The sequence below is a fragment of the Glossina fuscipes genome, unplaced genomic scaffold (genome assembly GCF_014805625.2).
Source record: "Glossina fuscipes isolate IAEA_lab_2018 unplaced genomic scaffold, Yale_Gfus_2 0, whole genome shotgun sequence".
Lineage (NCBI taxonomy): Eukaryota > Metazoa > Arthropoda > Insecta > Diptera > Glossinidae > Glossina > Glossina fuscipes.
In genome coordinates this window covers 29,390,138-29,414,604 of record NW_023998414.1, presented here as the reverse complement: position 1 = coordinate 29,414,604, position 24,467 = coordinate 29,390,138, and the positions used below count along the sequence as shown (strand labels likewise).

Genomic DNA, 24,467 nt, shown 5'->3' with positions numbered 1-24,467 from the left:
TAGAGTTATAGTAACGATGATGATAATGATAATGATAAACTTATTTGTATAGGAGTTGCCAATGCGGTCTCTACATTCTCTGTTGGTTTGATGAAAGAAAATCAACTTTTGTATATATGTAATCATACGCGCAGAAGATATGAAGAGTTGAGGATGTTGAAGTTGATGTTGATGTTCATGTTGATGTTCACGTTTATGTTGTTTTCTTATTTTGTGTGATGATAATAGCATAAGATTGTCGCGCAGACAACGTTGAAAGAAACAACCAATAAAAAGTCCATCTTTTTTCGCTTTTCTGATAATTTATGTAAGTGTAAAAAAAAAAAAAAAAAAAAAAATTTACTTTTTTATTCTAAAATACAAAGTTGTCTCTTGTGTCGTAAGCTACGCAGTGTAATGTTTGTTGTAGCAGTAGCAGTAGTCAAAACTAATTGCGGCATAATGTACAGTCGCTAAAATGATTTGTCCTTTCTAATGTTCTACGGCTTTTGCTTCATCCTCTTGGTTTTTTCGTCTTGGTCTGCGTTCGTCTTCATTACTTTATAGAATCATTATCGTTCTATATATATAAAAATGTAAATGTGATTTATGCAAATGACATTGAGTTTCCTTTTTTGTCGTCCTTTTATTTTTTATTATGCTTTTCTTTTTTTCGGTTTTTTTTTTTTTTTTTTTTTTTTTTTCTTAGTTTTAACTGCCATTAACTTAAATATCCGCTGTTGATGATGTTGATGACGACATTGTTTTGTTCCAGTTACAATATATTGTCCGACCACTGTATTCTTTTCTCTTTATTTATTTATTTTGTTTTTTTGTTTTTTTGTTTTTTTTTTTTTTGTTTTTCAACATTTATTATTATTTTTATTTTTTAATTTGTAATAAAATTTTTTCCTTTATTTGCACAACTTGTGACTTAAACAATTTATTCGCCTCGTTCGTCTTCAGTTTCACTGGTTTGCAGCGCATACGGTATTATTGCAGAATCCCTGCTAAGGGCGGGCATTTAATTTCTAGCTCTTTGGAAATTTTTACCTTGTAACGGCAACGGCGGTACACCTTCGTTGGCAAACTGCAATCATAAGAAAACGAAACGTGAGGCCAAAATACATGTACACAGTAAGGATAATTAAAATAAAATAAAACATTCATTCATTCAGCAGCAGCTTTTTTTCTTTTTTTTTTTTTGCTTGTACTGCTTTTACTGCTTACGCGAGAAGAGTGAAATAAAAAACAATTACTGTAAAATTATGTTAATTATGCTTTCTTATTTTTATTAAGTTTATCTCATTTCTTGGAACACACGCGCAGATATATTTATCTTTTTTCCCCGTTTATGAAACTCAAAGCGCGAAAAGAAACGGTGTGCTTACAGCAATTAGTTCTTAAAAATTAATTTTTCTTTTTTTTTTTTTTTTTTTTGTGATTTGGAAACAACAAACGAAAAAAAAAGAAGAAAGGAATATTACGATAGCGATAGTAAGAAATGTTAGGTAATTTTATATTAATTGGTTGAATTATTTTTTATTCATTCTTTTTTTACTTTTTTCTTTTTGGACTTTGCAAACGGTTAAGCGAAATGCTCGAAGTAGGTTAATATTTTATACCGACAATTGAACGATTGGAGATATGCTCGTATTGTCGAAACGTTTGCCATATGCAGCAGAAAATTTCAGCGAACCTACGCGGATATTGGCAAAAGCAAGAAGCTTAGGTTGCGTCTGCTTATTATACGCAGCCATAACACTTTCCACGTATATGCGGCCATACCCAATTAGCATTACAAAGTATCAGGAATGTACTTATTATTTACTCTTTTCTGATTCGGCTGATATCAGACAACACCGAGCATCAGAGCATCGAGCAGAAGCAACAGCCAAACTCACACTAAGCAATTAATAATATTTTTAGGCTTAATGTGCTAAGGAACTCTATGAAACAGTGTATTTAACTCGTACAAAACGACAGTCTAACGCACTGAGCTTCGAAGCAGCGAAAACTTTGCTTAGCATTCACAGCACTCATCTTCTCGACTATGCGGCGCACCCTACATTTTTTAAATAAACATGATTCCTGTAAATAATTTCCTTACTTGTCACTAATATCCCCATTATATCATATACCACTTGTGGTATAAGAGTACATTAAGTTTATGCGGACGTAAATAATACAACTTTTATTATAGCGATCGATTCAGAAAACGCTTTTGATCTTATCTATGCCTACGTGTTTTAACCCAAGGACAAACGCTATTGCAAACCATTCGAAATAGATTGCTTTGGCGACTACGTACCGCTAACATAATGCATTATTTTGAAATGTTATTTAGAAGTAACTGTATTGTAACTGTAAGCAAATTGATGATGGACCCTGGCCCACTACAATGTCCATGCAATTGGTTACGACAGACTTCCATATAGTTTGATCCCAACAACAGCTTCATTCCTAGTTTGGAGTCAAGAATTACTATCAGGAGACCTCATTAATTTTTGCAAATTATCAAGAGGAGTCATAAGTAGTACTACATATATATATTAATTGCGTATATTTAACAAGATTTATATTTTACATTACGACATAAACATTATACGATATCTGCCAAGATTACACGGCAAAGTTATTACGAGTTTCAAATGCAACGAATTGTCCCGTTATTCCGATTTAATTCGAAGTCATATGCTGCCAGATTGTAAGCAGCGAGGAAAGGTACTAAGACTTCAAGAGTGCATGTGGCACAAAACAAACGAAGGGTTAACAAAAACGGCGACGACACTAAATTCATGCTTAGCGTATATTGCAAGCCGCTCCAAACTAACAAACCCATCGCTACCAACAATAGCAGACAGGATTATTCGGAAAATTTAAAAAAAAAAGAGAAAACATGTACAGTATACATGATAAGACACCATTCTACTCACCAAGCTTACAAAAACGAACGCCATTGATTGAAGCTAATTTCGGAAAGAGAGTGATAAGAAAATCCGAACATGATATCTATTGTAGATGAAGCGTTCAATTTTATGGATAACAAATTTTCATTTACCAGATTTCTATGAAGGTTCTCCTGCATCTACCTAAATGCCGTAGATTAACACTTGAAGAGATTGAACGCTTTTAAGCTTGACCTTGACATGTAAACGTTTAGATTGTACAGTCTTCGCAACGTTACTTTTGAGTTACTTTTGAGTCTACATTATCTATGTAGGGGCTCAAGTTTAACTTATAGTCGAGTACTATTCCGAGAAGGGTGCGTAGACTCGTTCACATGTGTTCATATCAATATTGATTTCATTATGACCCTAGCGTCGTTAAAAACAAAAACTGTGTATTAACTAATGCTTACGAAGAGAGAACTATCAAGCATCCACCTCTTAATTCTAGCCAAACTCTCATTTATTTTAGCTTAAAAAAAAAAAACGCAACTTGGAAGGACGAAAATAACATCGGCGAAAATAGGAGCCAGAATAGATGTTTGAGGATCTCGCGAAATCACTTTAACTGTCGTGGAGAAAACATTACTAATGTATACGAATCGCTTGCGACTGAGTGGCTAAGAATGCAAAGAAATCTATTCACTACTAGAGCTTTTCAATGAGTTATGTATGAGGGGGGCTGTCGAAACTCTTCAAAAGGGTCCAGGGCAGACGGGAATGGCTTAAGGACTGGTGTGCCTTAAAAGAGCAACAATTATTTTCACGTTTTATCCATAAATTGGCAGAGAGGTGGGAAGAGTGTACAACGTGTAGCGATGGTCATCAATATTTCGAATAAGATTTTTTCCTATTATTTTTTATTCAATAAACACGATAAGTTATCTAAGGAAAACGATATAATTAAATGAAAGGAATGAAATTTGAAATTTATAGCAAATCTACTGCAACTTATGCTATACCATATGAAATGATAAAAAGAGAAATTTTTATTACTTACCTATCCATTAAAATTTTCAAGTATATTAACGGTCGTAACGGGCATAAAAACATTGAAAAACTTTTATTAAGTGCTCATAAAACGACATTAACAATAAACTGTGCGATCTGCCTTGGAATACAGACTATGTGATGAGAATTGAATAACGACCGTAAAAGAGTTCAAATCTTTCGCTTACAGATTATAATTAACTTTACGCTTTCGTATAAACGAAATTTCAAAAAAAGATTATCAAATTAAGAAAGTTTTTTTTCTTCCTTCTTCATTTTTACCCATTAAAACTTTTATTTTAAAAAATTCAAACATCGTATACTTTACCCTTATCCCTTGTTCAAATCATTATATGGAAAAAACTTTGATTTTTTTATTACTGTACGTTACTCTCTGTTTTGCGCGTGAGTGTGTTTTTCGCCATGCGAGCTGTAGGTAGAAATCTTGGAAAGATACTGGTGGTTCGTGTCAGCAGCATGCACGATTCACCATCCATGCCGCCTACTAAACTACTCCCCACACATACTTCACCTATCACCTTTCTTCGTGCAATCGCCGTTGGGTACTACTTTGCGGAGGCTGGTTGCATGTTAGCCCGCATCCTATGATGGAACCTAGGTAGAATACATTATTGGCATTCACTGCCTCTGCTCTCTGTCCACCATCTTTTTAAGCGTCGCAATTCTTGTAGCACTCTGCTTACGAATTCGTCTATGATGCTGCATGCGTCACTGTTGCTGGTTAACACTTGCAATATCTGACTGGATTCTTCTTGGGATCAACCATTTTCATACCTTTTACAGTGCAATATAGCATCTTTGTTTCTTTGCGAGCATTCCGCGGCTTACTTCACTTTGGTAGTAGCACAAGCCTTTTTTGCTACACCCTTCCGGGAAAATTTGTTCTGTCGAACATACGTTATATCGTGTACCCGTTATAGTTTATGAGCAACGGCCAAGAAAGAGGGAAAGCAAATGTGCACGAAACTTTTGTTGCATAGACGTGTGGGCGTTTGAGGCGTGTTCTTTGAAAAATTTGGCTCATTTTTAATTACTTTTGCAAGTTCGTAGGCGATATCTTCATTTTTGCGAACGAGAGGATGTTCACTACAGACTGCTCACGCAGTTGAGCAGGCAGACAGATGGACCGAATGGACAGACATCTATTCTATGAGGGTTATGAAACTTACATGTGCGCGTTATAAAGGTATTGAAAATAATGAAATTATGATATGATTTTTGTGCAAGTACGAGAGCATCGCCCATTGGATATACTGTTACGGAAATCGCAAAAGAACTTTGAAGTGTATTTCTCTTGAAAATAATATCCACGATCTAGTGGTACGAGTCCTATCTTAAAAAAGCGAATTACATAACAATACGATTCATTTTTATAGATTTATCTGTTATAGTTTACGAATAATAATAAGCAAAAAACCAATTTTTTTATTCCTTTTGAAAAACAGAGATGTTCTCAGTTTACGTAGCGTTGCAGGCATGTGCTTGGAGCAAATTTGACTCAATTTCAAGCACTTCCTAAGATGCTGTCAAATATGATAGCTTCATACAACAGACATTAGACGGACGGACATACTTAAATCGATTCAGAATTTGATGCTAACCAAGGAGCTGAATATGCTAAAGCGTATTTCTGGACTTTGCAAAAGTTAACATATCCCTCATCCTTAGGTGATGTGTATGAAAAAATAAGAAAGAATGAGAGAGAGAGGGAAAAGAAGAAAAATATACTCAAATAATTCAAATTATTTGTTCTTCAATCAAAATTCGAAACAATTACTTTGTCATCTTATAAGACGTCAAATAAGTTAACAAGAAAAAAAAAACACAAAACGGAAGCGAGACATGTAAGAAAACTACATGTCGGTAAACGAATCTGCGATACCTAACATCATTAATACATGAATAAAATTTGTTTTCTGATTAACTGAAGGCGTGGCAGCAAAGGTCATTTACTTAATTAGCATAAATATTTGTATTACTGTTCAGAATTGTTGTACGCTAAGAGTAGTCGACGTAATATATATTAAAATTTTCAATTTTCAGTTTTTTTTTTTTTTGTTAAAATTGATCCAGTCTTTTAGGTTTTAGACGTGTGTTTGTGTGATCGTCAAGTCTACTTTCAAGCTTAATCTGTGTACCTAAATTTTTTAGCAAAACCATCGAATTTCAACTTCTTCACTTGTTTTTTTGTTATTTTTTTTTTTCCAAATTTAAGATCTTTATCAACGGGCACGTGCCCTGCATCGACAATGGATAGAAATTCATAAATACGTTAACGAAGGGAAAGGTGGAAAAAATTTATATAGACCAATGCATTAAGTAGAAGGTTAAGTGGACTCTCAAGCGAATGGATGTACTTGCATATAGGGAAAAAGATGAACGTAGGGGCGATCGTAAAGGTGAAGCAAGGAAGGTAAGAAAGAGCAGGCAGATAGATGGCTAGAAAAAAATACGCATCAAAAACAGACAATTTGATGGAAAAAGGAAATATAAGCACACAACGCGTCTTTAGCAAGCAAAAGATAAAAATGAACGCATGGCATAATAATTTCAATATAACTAAATTCATGTGTGTGTGCAGAGAGGATAATTTATTTATAAACTAAGAAAACAGTGAATAAGAATTCAACAACAATAGGAAGAAAAAAAACAAAAAGGAAAAAAAAAAACACGGTGAATACGTTGAAAATCTTGATAATACTTTTAAAGCGGAAATTGAAATTTTCTTCTTTGTGCGAAATTTTCCGTTATTTCTCCCTTTTTTTTCCGTACCCTCATTGATATTTTGCCCATATTGAAACGTGGATGCAGTTAAGACAGGGAATGATAACAACTGCCAGAGTTTTTAGTATAAAGAGAAAACTTGAAGGATAATCGAATTATTTGTTACGAGTAGAATTTCGAACGCTTACTCACCTCAAGTCATCTAACTTAAGTAATTGTGATACATCAAAAAATCCAAAAATTACCAATTTGATCGGCTACAATCCATATAGTAGAGTGTAGAACACATCAGAATTGCGTTTGAGCGCTTGAGACTTCGCAGCTTCTATCGCAATTAACATATATATGTATATGTAGTTTAATGTGAACATACGCACATACATAAGTGTACATATATGTGCCTATATGTATATACCGGCCTGTGCGTGGGCGTGTATATGTTTACCTTCATGTCAAAGAATATTTTCATGTATATATGATGAGCACTATATTAACAATTGAAAGCAACGATCACTAGATATATATCACATCACCAATTAAGTCCCCCCGTCGTCCACCCTATCGACCTTTCGTAATTTCGTTATTCAACTGTATTTATAATGCTATATAATATTCCTTATTGATCTTCTCTCCCTTTTTAAGATAAACGTACTATATTATATTAGGCGGATCACAAAATGCGAACACCATTTCCTTCCCAATCGAGTGTTGACTTTGCAAGCTATTTGAACGCCTTTCAGCGGTGGCTGTGCACTCGACTGGAGTGTAGTGGCGATTCCGTATTTCATCCATTGTCATATATCGCGTGAAGACATTCATTTTGTTATATTTCGCCTAAGTATTTTTTTTATCTTCTTTCGAATTCATGCGAACAAAGTGTTAAGCATCATCGTGGTCCGCATGGCTTTGCTTAAAACTGGTAAACCACCAACAAAAATCTTATTTTTTCGAAAGAAAAGAATCGCCAAAACGTCTTTCAAGCCGTGGTTGATTGTTAACGGGATTTTTTCTCATCAACAATCAACGTTTCATCAATAAACATAATTCGAAAATAACAAAAGTAAGGTCACTGCAATCCCTGCAACCTGTAAACTAATTGTCAGAATGACGTCTGAAGAATGTTATTATCCACGCCTCATATGGGCCTGCCAATGTTTTATATTTACATTAGATATTTTTGTCTATATGTGTGTTCATCTATTTGCCGGAAAATCTAGCTAATCCGCCTATATGTTGATTTCGGCATTGATGTTATTCGTTCATTTACCTATCCGTCTATGATTTTATATGTATCCAGCTGTCTCTCCGAAAACTGCTCAATCTTGTTGAATAAAAGCCAACGGAGTATATATACGAGTACATATAGAGATATATCGGCATATATTTCATTATACCGTTTCAGTATATATAATACAGCCGACTTCTTATGCATATTTCAAATTGTTACAAATCAAATGCGAAAATTAGCATATTTTCTTCTAGAGGTGTTTAAAAATAGAAAAAGACTTTTCCTAAACCAAATGTTCAAACTTTTGAAAACAAAAGAAAATAATATAATTTTCAAATACTTTGTAAATGGCAGAATGTTTTCTATGAATAAATATTTAACAGCTCTGAGTATCTAATCGGCTTTAACTATATCAGTTGTGTTATGGACGACAGTAATGAATTTACGACTTCATTGATTTAATTTGAACGTCTAACGATACACACTTTTTATTGTGGAAAAAGAAAAATTTTCTTTAATGCAAAATTAAGCCACAAAATTAATTTTTTTGATTTATCCTCTCGTACAAAAACTCAACATAAAAATTATTGTTAACCTAAAAAATATTATAAATGAAAGTGAGAAAGAAATTTTGAAATTTTTATGTAACCTTATCATCGACTTGTTACTAACAGTAAAAATGAGTATCGTCGGTGATAGATTCCGCTCATTTCTATACCCATAACCAAAGGACGAGAAATATGTTAACATCGGTGAAACGTTTGCAACATCTAGAAATAAGCTTTAGAGACTCCACAAAGTTCTTGATAAGCATCCAATTTTGAATTGATTAAAGGATGTCCGTCTGTCCCGGCCGCAAAAACGAAGCTATGGACTTCAAATCTGACAGAAAGATTGGGAGTTCTTGCACACAGGTTGGTAGAGAAAACGGGCTAACTAGGCCTACAGTACCACGTAACTAAGAACAACTCTGCGCTTTTAAAAGGAATAGAAAATTGTTACAGTATACTGTAACAGATAAATATACAAAAATTTGATCTTGCATTCCATTCTCTATTTTGTTGTATCTTCAAAGAAATGGAAAACTTAGCCGCGCCTACGCACTATTACACTGTATCAAATTCTAATTTTTTTTCAGTGCTTTTATAACGCGAAAAGGCGAGCTTCAAAAACCCCATAAAGTCTATAAATTCTTGGGTACTTTTGAATTTGGAATGCGCTTATGCGCATGTCCGTCCGTTCCACTGTGCATCTGCCCAACTGCGTAATAGCTGCAGTGAACATTCTCCTGTTCGCCGAAATGAAACTTCCAAGAGAATTTGGAAAGGACCCAAATTTTTCAACGAACATGCCTACAACACAACCACACATCTAACATCTGTGTAACAAAAACTGTGAATACTTTTCCTTTCCGTGTTTCTTGCTTATTACTCATAAAGTACAACACGTACACGATATAAATTTCTCCATTTTCATTGTGAAAATAGATAAAATCAACCTACCCCGCCCACTCCATCAAATTGGCTAATATGAAAATGTAGTTTCTTTCCTGTTTTGTAGGATCCCAGTGATGGCTTTAGAAGACGCGGTCATGACCGAATATAATATTCTTAGTCGGCCAACAACAAACTAACGAATAATCAGAGAGAGGTAGGTGGACAGGTCATCCTATATTACGTTGATTAATAATTCCACGCTATTTTGCGAGTGAAAGGCTTAGAATTTTGATTCTTTATAAATTTTCCAAAAATTCTGTAACAAATCCTTGTCATGGTTTTAGGCGGACTTGGTTCCTGTTACTAATTTGTGTCAATTTTCTAAAATAATTTTGCTACCAAAGGAAATAACAATGGTAGACAGTAAGCAAAAAAAAAAGGATATTATTTGAGATTAAATGTGTATACAGTGTGCACTTGCAACTGCTGTAGTATTAGAAAACCAAACCACTGTCTTAAGGTTATGAGTAAAATAAATTCAGTTCGATAAAAATTTTTTTTACTTAAGTTGACTTTCAAGCATCACTGAAAGGAAACATTTGTTGTTATTGTTTTTTTTTGTTTTTTTTTTTTTTTTTTTTTTTTTTTTGTTAGGAGAATTTCTTTTTCACGGCATAACTTTTACAACAGGGGTGGAAACTTGCAACTTCCTGACATTTACTACTCTACAACTATAAGTTTTGATAACGGTTGTTGTAGCTGTTGGTAATTGTTGTTGGCTCAATACTGTCACAAATTTTCTACTTTATCAGCAAAGGAATATATTATAAATATACATATATATATATATATATATGGTTGATTGTGTGCATGTCTGTGTTTGTATGATTGCATGCCTGGTTATTCGGGTGGCTGGTTGCTTGCAATATTACATTCAATACGCGTTAAACTTTTTCTAAACCAAAAGCCCATAAGGCATCGATTGAATTCTATATTTTTATATTGATCACCCTTTCGCATAGAGTGCATATTAGTTCTATCATGATTTCTGTAACACGCAGAAAAGAGGCAACAAAAATCTCATAAATTGTTTTACGTTATAACGGTGTCTGTCCATGCCTACTAATAGGCAAGCGAGCGAATATGGTTTTACACCGACACGGTAACCTTGTACCAATTTATCCGTAATCGTTCATCTGGTTTTCCCTCCACAAATATGAGTCAGAGACTTTGTAGCAAAATTCATAAGTTTTTCAGCGAAGAGAAAGAAAGAAAATGGAATTTTATTTAAAACTTCTTAACCTACTTTTGATTTCTCAAGGTCGATTGAAGCCAAGACATGATAAATTGACAATCGAGAGAAATATTCGAGAGCTTAGCTTAGAGAAAAAAAGCGCAAATCCCCAATCTGTACCGATAACTCATTGATAATTGCAATGAATTGGTGGGTGTTTAATATTCGTTTTAAAGGTGTGTATAGCCTACTATTCTTACTTGTGTTCTGTTTTATTTTTTTATTTTTTTTTACTTTTCCTTTTTCTTTTTCGCAATAAGAGAAAATTATATTCTTCTTGCTTTTCTATATTTTTCTTCCTCTTCCTTTTTATTTTTTTTTTTTTCATTTATTTGTCAATATATCTCCATGTGCCAGGACTGCATGCAAATACTGTAGTTTTGTGTGCCATGTTGACATATCGAAACGAGCATATCGCTATGATTGTATCGTGATTTGAATTACTTTGCATGCACAGCAACGTACAAACATATATGTACCCAACCTTGCCCTGAAGTTGAGTTGTGAATTGCATTGATGTAGTTTCTGTACTTTTTATTATTTTTTTTTTTTTATTTGTTAACTTATAAAAGCGCCGAGTTTATGTGTTTGTATTTATATGCAGTATGTATGTATGAGTTAATGGTCCTTCAGTCTATACGGGGTAAATTGTCTCAATCGGTTTGGAAATGTAGTCGGAAATACTTTGTTTCCACTTTGACACGTTTTCTTTTCAATTCTCGTTTTTTTTTTTTTTTTTTTTTTTTTTTTTTTTTTATTTTACAAATTAAGAGGTTTTTTTTTTTTTTTTTTTTTTTTTTTGTTAATATATTGCTGTTGTATGTAAATGTACTTGCAATTGCTGTAATATTCTATGCATACAATTAGAATATAAATATTCAAAATAGTTTCAGAAAAACTATAATAGACTTGCGTTATATAAACTATGCAGAAAACGAGAAATATGTCTTCATTATGAAAGTCTTCTACGGCATCACCAAGGATACAAATTTCATTTAATTTTTTTTTGTTTGTTTGTTTTTTTTTTTTTTTTTTTTTTGAAAAAAATTTTTTTTTTTTTTTTTTTTATAATTATTTGTTTTTACTTTTACTTTTTCATATTTATATCTGTTTTCTTTTTATATTTCAGGTTATGTTCCTTTATATCGCTTTATTAAAAAGATCATAGAGCAGAGAGATAAAGTTACATGGCATCTGTAATGCACGGCGGGAGAATGTCAACAGATATATGTCGGGTTCGAACAATATACGCGAAAAACCTGAAACCATTTATCTTTTAGGTTAAAATATTATCTTGAACTACAAGCAAAATGTTACGCTCTTGCTTTTTGACCAAATTAAATTGAAAATTAACTGAATCGCCCCTCCACCAATATGCCCCACATTCTTTGTGCTTACATAAGGATAAAAGTGTTCGAAGCTTTTTTTAAATAAACAAATTTGCTTGGTTTACTTTTCATTTGTATCTCTTGAAAAAGGAATTGAGACAAATCGGTTTCATTGTCAATGCGATACACCATACTTTAACTATATAGCTATATTGATAAAGCTCGGTCGATAAAGGCATAAGCCCATCACCATAATACGCGTACATGCCTTGAGTGATTGGTCATCAAAAAAAAAAAAAAATAAAACAAAAAAAACAATAATAATAATATCTTTATATATTCTTGGTGGGTGTCTCGAAAGTTAAGCTCAGGTCGAAAAAGACTTTTTTCTTTATTTTCGGTAAAGTTCACCAAAGAGGGTTAAATGCCTGCAACTCACATGGCAAAGAAACCACATGCTATGTGCAATTGAACCCAAAAGTTTCACATTTGTTTTTTTTTTTGGAAATGTTAATACTCTGATTACTTCAATAACGACCGACAGAAAACGCAAGAGACAAGCGGCTACAGGAAAATTCTGTGAAATAAGCCACACGGGCATGTGTCAAACACACGTCAAATATTGTGCTGTAAGTAAAAACTGAAGTTCGTGCAAACATATCGAGAGCAGAATTCTTGCGGTTCACGACGTAGATCACCTTTTGTTATATTTCAAATATGTAAAGAAGAAGACTTTCATTTTCGATAGATTTCATCTGCTTATTTTCGAAAAATCTTTCAAGGTTTTATTTACTTGTGACCAGTTTTCGACAATGAAAACGCAAATCCTATTACTATTCTCTTGCGCTTGGTATAATGAAAAGTGAGTTCATTTAAAAAAAATTTTTTTTTTTTTGCTTGCCGGAAAAACATTATATATCCTATAGGGCTAGTGGTGTAGGGTGCAATGCTTAACTGTGTAGCTCATAAAGATGCCAAAATGTCATTCTGTAGATTGAAAAAATCGAAATGAATGTATGAAGCAGCGGTAGGTATCTAATTTATATATATTCCCTTCGTCTGTTCAAATCGCAAAGTTGACATCTTCGCAAAATTATCGATTAGGTGGCGGAATAATTTTAATATCAATTTTCATCATTTCATATATTCAACAGATTAGAAGGAAAACTCAGATGAATCCTCCATTGATCCAAGAATTGTAAAAGTCGCGTATTATCGATAATTATCGGAAAACCGTATAAAATATATATAAGAAAGATTCGCTGAAAGTCAGAAGGCACTTTTTTTGCGTGGGGTATGGGACTTGGGATAACAGCGTGCTTCCTTATAATTGTTTCTTCGAAATTCGAAAATTGGTGCAAAATCTAACCGACATGATAGCAATAATGAAGATTGGTTCTCTTGCACGGTTAATGGCCAATTACAATGCCAAATTATACCCCTAGGATTCCCTTATGGCAATTGCATATAAGTTTTGGCCAAAGAACATATTTTACTCTGGTACATTACTATATCTTAGCTTCAATCAAATACTGTTTAGGTATATTTATGCAGGGAATTGAGTAAATATTCTAAAGTTCTTTATTAGTAAACTATATGAGAGATTTGTAACAATAAAATACTAGAAATTGTCCCTGTCTCAACGTAAATGAATCGCTAATATTGAAAATTCCATCAAATGTGAAGACAAATTTTTTCCCCCGTTTAAATTATAATAAAATTTGACAGCCACTTATTGCAATATTTGTATGTAAATTTTCTCAAAATATGTATGAGTGTGTATGGATAGTAATAAAACTTTTTCTAAATCAAAAGGATTGATTACACAAAAGGAAACTAAAGCATTGACTTCTTGAAGACTTGAAGACTTCGAAATGAGAGGAGATTGAAATTAAATGAAAACTAGACGGAAAACTATAAACAAAAAGGAAAGGAAACCAAAAATAAAAAATAGCAGCCGCACCCATACGTATCCAATAACAAGCACATAGTGAAAAGCAATAACACTATAGTTACTGTGCAGCCGCTAAACAGTATCCTTTGAATAGTGATAAGAACATAAATAATAATAAACGTACACAGTGCGGTAGCGGTAACAAGAACAGTAGGAAAAACAATAAAAGTAACAACAATAACAATGAGGAGGGTACACGATATGTTCTGCCAAACATAACAGCATCCAACAAAGCAATGCAATGCGAACAACAACAAGCAATAACCGTTAAGACAATGAAAATATTGTTGTATAGTCAAAGTTTACAACAAAAATGAGAGACTCGTTTGCTTTTTTTTCTCTCGTTTGTAATTGTGTAAATATTGTGTAAAAAAAGTATCCGGAATTTTTCAATCAATATATATAACATATTTATTTACATTCACCTTGCACTCTTCAAGATGGGAATTCATGGGTTTGCCTGTTCCCAGACTGCTTGATAGATACGGATTTGATAACCTGCTCAAATATGCCCACAACAGGTTAACTTTATTATTTGATCAGTAACAATCATTGAAGGCTTAACTAAAAAAAAAATCTCGTCTTACGAAAATTATCTAACAATGTTCAGACGATTTCGATGGTAGCACTTTTTTTATTTCATCAGTCCTTTTGTGATTCGGAATCATTGAATAGATTCGTAGATTCTCCAACTATTTTGCATGATTTTAACTACTTATGGATTCATGCCTTAAAGGTACATATTTGTGCTTAAGAAGACGAAAAACTGCTATTCCCTAAAAATGCGTTATATGAGTCCAAAAAAAGTAGTAGCTGCAATGACAAATTGCTTTCATTTGCCCTGCGAACAATTTGTAGAGAAAAATTAATTTGTTTTGTTTAATACGCATCTTTAATATAATAAATTCCGTATACTTTATAAACAGAGCATTATTACGTATATATTTTATTATATTTTATTAGATATTGAGATTTTAGAGAATTACATGCACACATACATTTCATATGCATATGCGTTGTCATTTGAAATGATGTCTTATATTAGGCTCAACACTTTTTAAGAGTATAATTAGAAAAAAATTTAACAAAAAAGACGAAAGCAAAGAAAGATGTTAGCTTTAAAAATATATTTCTTATAAACTTGTAGTTGTGCGTATCTTTGTTTGCATCGAAAAATGTCACATCGCTTGAACGCAGGAAACTAATCTGCAGTAAATAATTTCATCACCGCTTCTACTGTATGTACGCTTTCGTATGCTTAGTGCCGGAAATACTTTCTTTACTGACATCTGACGTTGCGCATAGTATTTGATAATAAGAACGTAGCCACTAAGGTGAAGAAATCCAATCGATCCATTGCCATTTGCCACGGATGGAAACCACTTAATAACGTAAATCTGCGTTTAGATAAAGCCTCTGATGTAATTTTCATTTTCTAATGAATCACAAACTGACATCATCAGACATGATTAAATGTCGATTAATGTTGTCTGCAGTAAACAAATTAAAACTGTTGCTTACGCGCACACACACACACACACACACACACACACACACATACACACATACAAAGGCATGCACACAAAGTGTATCGATTATGTCACCAATGAAAACATAACAACAGCTTTCCATTGCTAATGCATTTGACTTGAATTTAAATCCTTTCTCGTCGCTCTTTGTCTCTGTTTAACTAAACGGCAATATCGGTCTCGCTTATGCAGCATGTAGCTGTCACCAAACGGCTTAACTTATACTACATTTAGCATTAAAGGAAATCAGTGCTGCATAGGGTGTATACTTGTATTCCTTGTATGTCCGTGTATGTGTAATAAATAGTAAATGCGTCTTACGTTAACGGCAATGTAGTTAGTAAGTATACTCGGCTGCTCTTTCCTCGCATTCAGCATTTGGATTATAAATGAAATTCATTTTAACAACAACATGTCTCTTGCTTTCGAGTCAGTCCTCTTGCTACTTTATATTGACATGTTTTGTATTAAAGTAACAGTTATTGCTGCTCTTGCCATTGCCACTGCTATCGCTGCTGTTCATATTGTCGTCATCAATATTATCATTATCAATTGGCAGCGGCCGGCTCGCTTACTCTATGCATTTTATACTATTTTGAAAAAGAAGAAGATCTACTATTGATATTATCGAACAGAAAGGCAATAAATGTGACATAACAGCAGAAAGCTTTCAGTGCATTGTCTTACCGTGTAAAATTTGTAATACGCGCTAAACATATATGTTGTATATATATATATATATATATATATACCATTATATGCGCGTACATGATTAGTATTTACAGTAAATTACACAGTCATCTCAATTTTTATTCTTCTATAGAGTAATTGATTATTGTAATGGTGTTCGTATATATGCATACGGATTGAAAAGCAAAATTTATGACAAGTCTGTAACATATATAATAGAAATACGCATTATGCTGTCTATAAGGCAAACAAACGTACGTCTGCTCGATTAACGTAAAAAGGGCCTTAGCTGCATCTATGCGTTAGTCTGAACGTCCATTAACATAGAGCGTACAATCTGAAGATCTTCTGTGATTGCTTGCAAACGGATGGGCTACAAATTGATTTTTGTTACGCCTTTCACCGAATAAATGAAAAGTTCCTCTTTTGTTCGATTGCGCTTCATACTTGTTGAGAGGAAAAGGCTCTCAACTCCAAACTATCATGAATATCCCATGACACCCAGTTCATGTGCTCTTCAAGGCACCCATTCTACTTGCCTTGTACATCATTGAACTCTACATTTTTCAGAAAAAACTTCTTTTATTGTCTTAAGAAATGCTTTGAATCTCTTTGAATATGTGGAGAAAAATTGCTGATCTGACACAAACTTTTTCCACGAAATTTCTGGCTTTTCATCAACCTATCGGTAAATAGTGCTGAAAAATTGCAGCCTATTATTGTCCGTCAAAAACTGTTTATTGAACGTATTTATGTTTTATTAGTAGCATCTCCGAGCAAAAAAAAAATGTAGTGTAGTGTCGCCAAGAGGCAGTAAAAACGATATGGGACTGAGAGGGACTTGAAAGACTTCAGTGCCTCTGCATTAATCCTTTTAGCCGTTCGATTTATTTGATTTATTGTCTCTTATAGACGCTTATTGATCACAATATCTACCATTGATGCAATAATAAAGCATAATAATATAAAATGCTTTTAAACAATCTAAAGGAAAAGAGAAAAAAATTGAAGGCAAAAATAAAAAGGGAAAAGAAACAAGAAGGTAACTTGGCTGAAAAGAAAAGAAACAACACATACCATGCATATAGATTTCCTAATCTCACTAATAACAGCAAAGATTAAAAGCTTACGTTTACAAGTGAAGGTAAGAGCATCTAAACTATTGTAAATTCCTAGGCAGGGAATTGTATGCTCTTATAATTGAAAGGATTTGACGGAAGAGCGCGTAACTCAAAGAATCAACAAATGTTTATTGCGAACTGAGCTCCTAAAAGAAAAGAGACTAAAATGCTCCTTCGGCCGCATGATAACATTGTAAAGGTTAAGCAGAAATCTAATTTTTTTAAAAAATTAGGAAAATAACAACTTGGAAAACGTAGAAAAAATGATCATACCGCCTCAATGCAAATATATATCTTATTATGCGCTTATTTAAAAATCTAAATTTTGTCATTCACGAAGCATTGGTGGGAGTACAAAGTTCTAGGGCATAAATTATAAGTGGCATAATTTTCATGGGGAAATATTTGGTGCCGATTATAAATACTTCTGAAGAATTACACACTTTCATTCATTTATTTCATCATTTAACAGTACATATTAAATTCATAATTTTTAATCAATTAAAATAGTTTTTTTTTTTATTTTAATTTAAAAAAAAAAAAATTCTTTATTTAATTAACTGTTTAATTAATTAATATGTTAAATTTTGAACGATGCAACATATGTTTTTGACAAATACAACTCATCGAGAAAAGAGAATGAGGGCGAAAACACAGCTCTTGCCATTCACCCTAATAGCGCAAATAATAACCAGAAAATACGTCAATAAAACATTACAAACATCAAAAGCTTTCACCTCGAAATATGATTCTCCAAACCAGCCCAATGCAAGAACTCCTACAATTTTCTTCGTTCTTATCATTCGACATATTTACAGTATCTTGCTTATTAAAGCAAATCGAGGATAAATCAATTTTAGCTTAGTTTGATTTTATTTTGTTCAGAAATTGATCTCTCTCACTTAAACACTAGCCGGTCATACAAAAATTTCTATTTTTAAAATTCTCCTAACTATGTGTATTGAGGTTAAATAATTTTTATTATGTTTGTTTTTTTTATTCGAATTTTACCCAAATAACGCATAGTGCACCAAGTCCCTTAACTTGAAAATGTCTCTAGTGTGGACTTTTTTTAATATTTTTCGAATATATATGTATAGATTTTTAATGCTTAAATGTGTGTTTAATAAAGTCCTTGAATGTTATCATTCTATCATCGTTCTTTTCATCTAAAAAAAATAAATAAATAAATAACAATTGCCAATAAACTCCTCTTATTAAATAGCCAGCCTCCTTAAAGTACTTTGTTAACATTACGCTAGAATGCTCTCCCAGTTTGGAATCGAACTATTATGTCCCTCAATCCGATTAAGATAATTTCCTTATGTGATGCTTCTTCAATTCTATGACATTCAACTTGACAAACAAAAGATTAGAAGTTATTATTCTCAGTGCTGAGTGCATTATGGATTGACTCAAGAAGAAAGAAATGTGTTCTATTGGATCAAAGATTCCGGTCCAATTTGAGCAGCAAGCTTTTCGTAAATAAAACTAGGCCGTTACTAGGTTTGTGTGATTAATCTCCCCGTAAATTGACCCAGAGAGCTCATTGAGCGGCTCAGTGGATGCCCTTTATTCATGTAAGACCGCGAGGGTCTATGAGGTGAGTGAAGAAAGAAAGGCGGTGGCCGCAACGTAGTTCCTGTGTGCCCAGTTAGTAAGTACCTTTATGCCTTTACCGACTCCGAGCACCCACTATGGTTAAAATCTGTCGGGCTTGAGATTTGAACCCACGAAAACTAACTGGTGTACTCTATTGAGGGGAGAATAAGGCACTTATACAAGTGGTTGAAAAGTTGAAAAAATTTTGATCAGATTTTCTTACTTTTTCTCTGAAAATGTTTGACTAAAGTCAAGGGGAGTTTTTTATATTTTAAAATTAATTTCAAAATATTTAAATTTAGCTATGATTGCGTTCCTTCATTAATATAAATAATATATGTAAGTGTTCCAAAGGACACTGTGTGGAGCTATGTCTATTTTTGGACTTCTTTATTAGTTTTAACCATTCACTGTATGAGGATTTATAAATTATATCTTTTCAATGCGAAAATAGACACACACTTCAACATTTACCTTATTGAGGATTCTTTTTTTTTTTTTTTTGTTTGAATTGATGATTTTAATTAATTCTTGTGATTACAGTTAGCAATGTTTGCCATTAATATCAATTGTTTGGGACACATATCAAATACATGATAATATATGTATATCAACACTTCATTCATTGTCTAAAAAATAAAATGTTAAAAAGTGATAAATAACTCTATTACTTCGTATTTAAATTCCTTGACCGCAAAGAAAAAAAAAAACAAAAATTTTCACATGAAACCTTTCAGACAATAAACTAAACCCACAAATGTTAAAACATTTGTTTATAAAAATGAGCAGAACGCTCTATACAAACATAAACAAATTTTGTAAAGTAAAGAAAAATGGCAGCAACAGCATTAACAAAAATAACAACAAGCTCAATAACAACGAAAAACGCCCACAATGCAAACTAACAATTAATCACTAAACAATTTCGGGTAAATGTAAATTTTCTCGTGGCCACATAAACAAAGGAATACAAATATGCTAATACAAGCAACTATAGTTTTATGTGCAGACATGCCAGCAATATATATGTATGTATATATATATATCTATATATATATATCTATAGCTATATATATATATATATGTATGCATATATATATATACATATATAATAGCGTATATAAAATATGTATATACATATGTAAATTTGTGTTAAGTGTACATACAGCAACAAGCATATTAATAGTCTAAAAATCCACATAAACAACATAAATCACTACTTACTGCACTCCTCTTAATACATAAAGGAAATGAATGCATGTTATATGTACTTAGATGTCTGCTACTTTATTTGCTGAAAAGTTCCGGAACTTGCGTTCAACTGTTCAAAATGAGTTTTCGAAATTTTCATAACATTTCAAAACTATAACCTTTCACGTCACCGTCAACCAAATCTTAATAATATTTTCGAACTCACAGGCAAACAACGTCATTAGCTAAATGTCAAGATAGTCAGTCATAAGGCATTAAAAGACTCTCATAAATGTGACTGTAATTTCTAAAAAAACAAAATTTATTTAGTTTTCTTCATAGAGCACTGTAAAGTAGCCCAACGAATTAGCACTCGCGCAATTATCGTAAGCGCAAAACACACATTGCGAGATATTACCGGATTTCTTAATTCCAGTTAATAATTCGTAAATGATGCTCGTAGCATACTGAAAGTGTCAATTGGCGACGCAGACACTTTTATAAAATGCAGAAGAAGAAAACAAGAAAATACAAGGGATATTTGGACATTGCTAGAAATGCTTGATTTATCCAAAGCATCGTCGATGATAGCCTTCTAATATCCATAAGGATCATTGCAACTTAAATACCTGCTGAGATCTGGTATGTCAACTTGTCTGCGAAAGCTCTTCTCCATAAGACTTACATTATGTGTAAAGGGCAATCTATGGCGGCATAAATTCGGCATAGATACAATGTCTCTTCGAAAAGGTGAGACCCTCTGAAGGCTCGGCATATAGAAGTCTTTTTTTTTTTTTGATTAAAAAATAAAAGTTTTCGACCGAGAACAAAGAACTGTCGTCATCCACAACGATTCCCGAAATTGTGATGGTTTTAAGAATTTTGAGTTTCATATCCTTCCTTCCTTCCTTCAGGCCAGATGTTCCCGGGGAGATTACTTACGTATGTTAAGAGTCCTGAAATACGCTAGGCACCTTCAATATCGGCACATAGATAGCCGGGTTCTGTCAATGACAAATGTTCCATTTTTTTACGAAAACATTATAAATATTTTCTTCTAATACGCCGCCCGTGCCGCTTATATAGAAGAAGTTTCTTTCTTCGCGACAACTTGGACTATTTGCTCTAACTTTTACATTGATTGTAGTGACTGTAGATATGCATACAAATATATATATATATATATATATTTATTTATCTATACGTATGTGTATATATACACATATATATAAATATATATACAAACTGCGGATTACCTTTTCCTGTTGCCCGCCTATTTGATTTAAGTTTTACGGTACTTACCTTGCGTTCTTGTTCGTCTTTCGCCAGTTGTCCACCACCGTTGACATTGTTTTCAATTTCGCCGTCTAGTGGCAGGGGTGTTGTTGGTATGTCGCATTCTTCTGTTGGTGGTACGACGCAACGCAACGAATGCCTATCGAAAACTAACATGGCTGGACAACGTTGCAAACGTGGATAGCCACCCTGACATTGCCAATAGCGATTGCATGATTTACCCAATGGTACATTACCATTGGCGTCATCATTGCACAAAGCTAAAGTGGAACAAACAGCAAACAAAAAAAAAAAAAAAAAAACAAAAAAAAAAAAAAAAAGAAAGAAAAGCAAAACGAGAGAACTATTACAAACAGGCATATATGAATGTTAATGTGCGTATATAAAAGCATAATAAAGCCGATAAATCAATGTCGGTAATCAAAAGTTGTTTTATATAAAATTTCCTACATTCATCGGCGCTATTATTGTGAAATTATTACGAAACTTTTTTCATATATATATATATATATAAATCTATCCAAGTCTACTCTAAGTGATAATTAACAAAAACTCAAACATTTGCCAACAAACACATTTCATATTCAAAATATTCAAATAATAATAATTTTTTTTTTTTTTTTTTTTTTTTTTTTTTTTTTTTTTTTTTTTTGTTTCAATTTATTTGAGTTCATCATGGATGTTAAGACAACTCTTGTAATAACCAAATTCAAAAGTTAAACCTCATAATCATGGCTAATATAAACATATATGTATGTATATGTATATTAGATTGCATCTCTGAACGGATAGCTGTTACTTGGTCTAATGTCTACCATACTTACGATGCTTTTGACAACCATCGACATTTTCCGGCCAATCGCAACTGTGTGCATTTTCATTGTATAACAAACCGCCGATACACAATTGCTCAGTTGCTGTACCATTCCAACAAGTCCAGTAACGTGTACATGATGTTTCATGACCAAATATGCCATATAACCAGTCGCAATGTTCTGTGGAAATTGGACCATCTGTTGAAAGATGCAAAAGAAAAAAGAAGCATAAACAAACAAATAAACAACTGCAACAACAACCATATTAACAACGAGAACAGTAACTGCAGCTGCTGAAAACAAAAAAGAAAAAAAAAAAACAAAAAATAAAAAAAACGAACGAAAAAACATTCGCAATTAATTCAAACAACAGAGATTACAACAAGATGAAGTATACACCGGCCACTGCACTCAATTCACCGTACTGTGCTCTGCTATTATATAGTGCCAACAAAGGTGAGGTAAAGTAAATAGCATCACGCACACATAAGAAATCTTTAGGCCAACCATTTGATGCAAATTGAAACCAAGAAGTACTGAAATACGTGTACAGTAACAGCGACAACGGCAAACACAACAATAACAATAACAAAAACAGCAGCAACAACATGTAAACGAACATAAAATCATGCCTAAATTGAAATGCTCTGGTATTTCGACTACTCAATGCTCGATATATACATATATATATATATATATATATACATTTATACATATATACAAACATACATACATATGTTGTTATTGTTTGTATCTGTACATGTTGCCTGGTTGCTTTGGTATTGTCGTCCATAAATTGTGTTTAATAGAATCTGAAATATTTGTTGCTGCCGTTGTTGTTTCTGCCTTCTTTTTTTGGCCATTCGGTATATTAACCAATTTGGCTTAAATTGAAAGAATTCAATATGTTTTTCTTCTGATCACACAGACTCAAGTGAATGGCAGCAAAGCATTGACAGTGGATTCGTAAGTTTGAAATGACGTTGTACACTCATATCTATGTATCTGTGCGTGTACGTATGTACCTTAAAATTTTGATAAATCATAAATAGAATAAGTAAGGCAGCTTTGCCCTGAAGTGAATCTTAAACACTTTAATTAACTTTCAGTTCAATTTTCGTTCATGAATTTGAATTGAATGCAAACTAGGGATGTGCACGCATGGCATTTGCAAATCGCTACTTTCTAGAGTAGTACGATTAATGAAGGGATTTCGCGAGAATTTCGGAAAGACAGACCATCATGAAAAGTTCAAGTGTGCGCATAAAAAAGAATGCTATGGAATGCTAACGCAGATTACGATCGGGCCGACAATTTTGATTGTTAATATTGCCGAGAGGTAATCGACAGCCTTCCCTACTACTCTAATTTAACATGCAAATGCAGACCAAGCGTAGAACATTTATTCTAAATTCTTAGCCAATACAATTAAATGCAATGAACCCCATTAGCTGATAGCCATCTGTATGGATTAAGTTACCATAATATTAAGATAATTATACTGTAAACTACATAATAATTTTTGTTCACATAAGGCGAATTAGGTAAACTGCGGTAACAAAAAAATGTTATATAAATCGAATAAATTTGAAAAGAAATCAATAAATAAGTCGCTGGTGCGAAATTCATCCATGTGCTAAAAGCACAATTTGATTTCTTAACTGACGGCTTTTGCACTCTTCTCCGCGTGCAGTTAACTTATAAGAGAGCGATCATGATAATATTGCTATCATTCTTACTTTAAAATTTTACACCATTCACTTACTCTGCGTGTAGACAGTCCCACAACAAGATTATAAAACTCAATACTTTACAGATATGCATAACAGATAGCACACCGCCGTGTTGCTTACGATGGTAGAGTGTCATTGTAGAGTGCCGTGTCGTTCTAATTAAACTTGAAATGTGTAACGATAGCTTAAGAAGACATTTATGTATATCCGTAGGACAAACTGGGCTAAATTTTATCAATGAAAAAAATGATTATGAATTTTTGATGCCGTTCTCTCTCTCTCCTCAAAATGCGGAATGAGCGACAGACGCCGTGAAAGAAGAAAGTCAATAAATCAAAACGTCCGCTTGCTTACCTCGCGAGCTAACGGCTCAAGAAGTGAACATGTATCAGATATATAGGTAACGAATAAAATGTTAGCGAACGCAGCGAGTAGTGCAATATCGCCGGCAAGAAAAGACGATTACAAATTTTGCTGTGACATTATCTGGATCTTGCAGTAGTTTTCCTTTTTAAAAAACAACAGCTTCTGGTGAGCTCATATGTAAGTCCTAATATATGTTATTTGGTTTGTTGTTCATTCAAATCT

General features: G+C 33.0%; 1 protein-coding gene across 1 annotated transcript in view; it reads right to left on the bottom strand.

Moving 5' to 3' along the window:
* Positions 1-858: 858 nt before the first annotated feature.
* The window catches only part of LOC119644643 (peritrophin-1-like), a 135,915-nt gene continuing 112,306 nt past the window's right edge, over positions 859-24,467 (bottom strand). The window contains exons 4-6 of the mRNA XM_038044280.1: positions 22,156-22,344; positions 21,338-21,591; positions 859-1,069 (exon numbers count right to left, since the gene is read on the bottom strand). Coding sequence (XP_037900208.1) covers positions 1,004-1,069; positions 21,338-21,591; positions 22,156-22,344 — 509 coding nt within the window. The 3' untranslated portion in view covers positions 859-1,003. The remainder of the gene's footprint in view (positions 1,070-21,337; positions 21,592-22,155; positions 22,345-24,467) is intronic.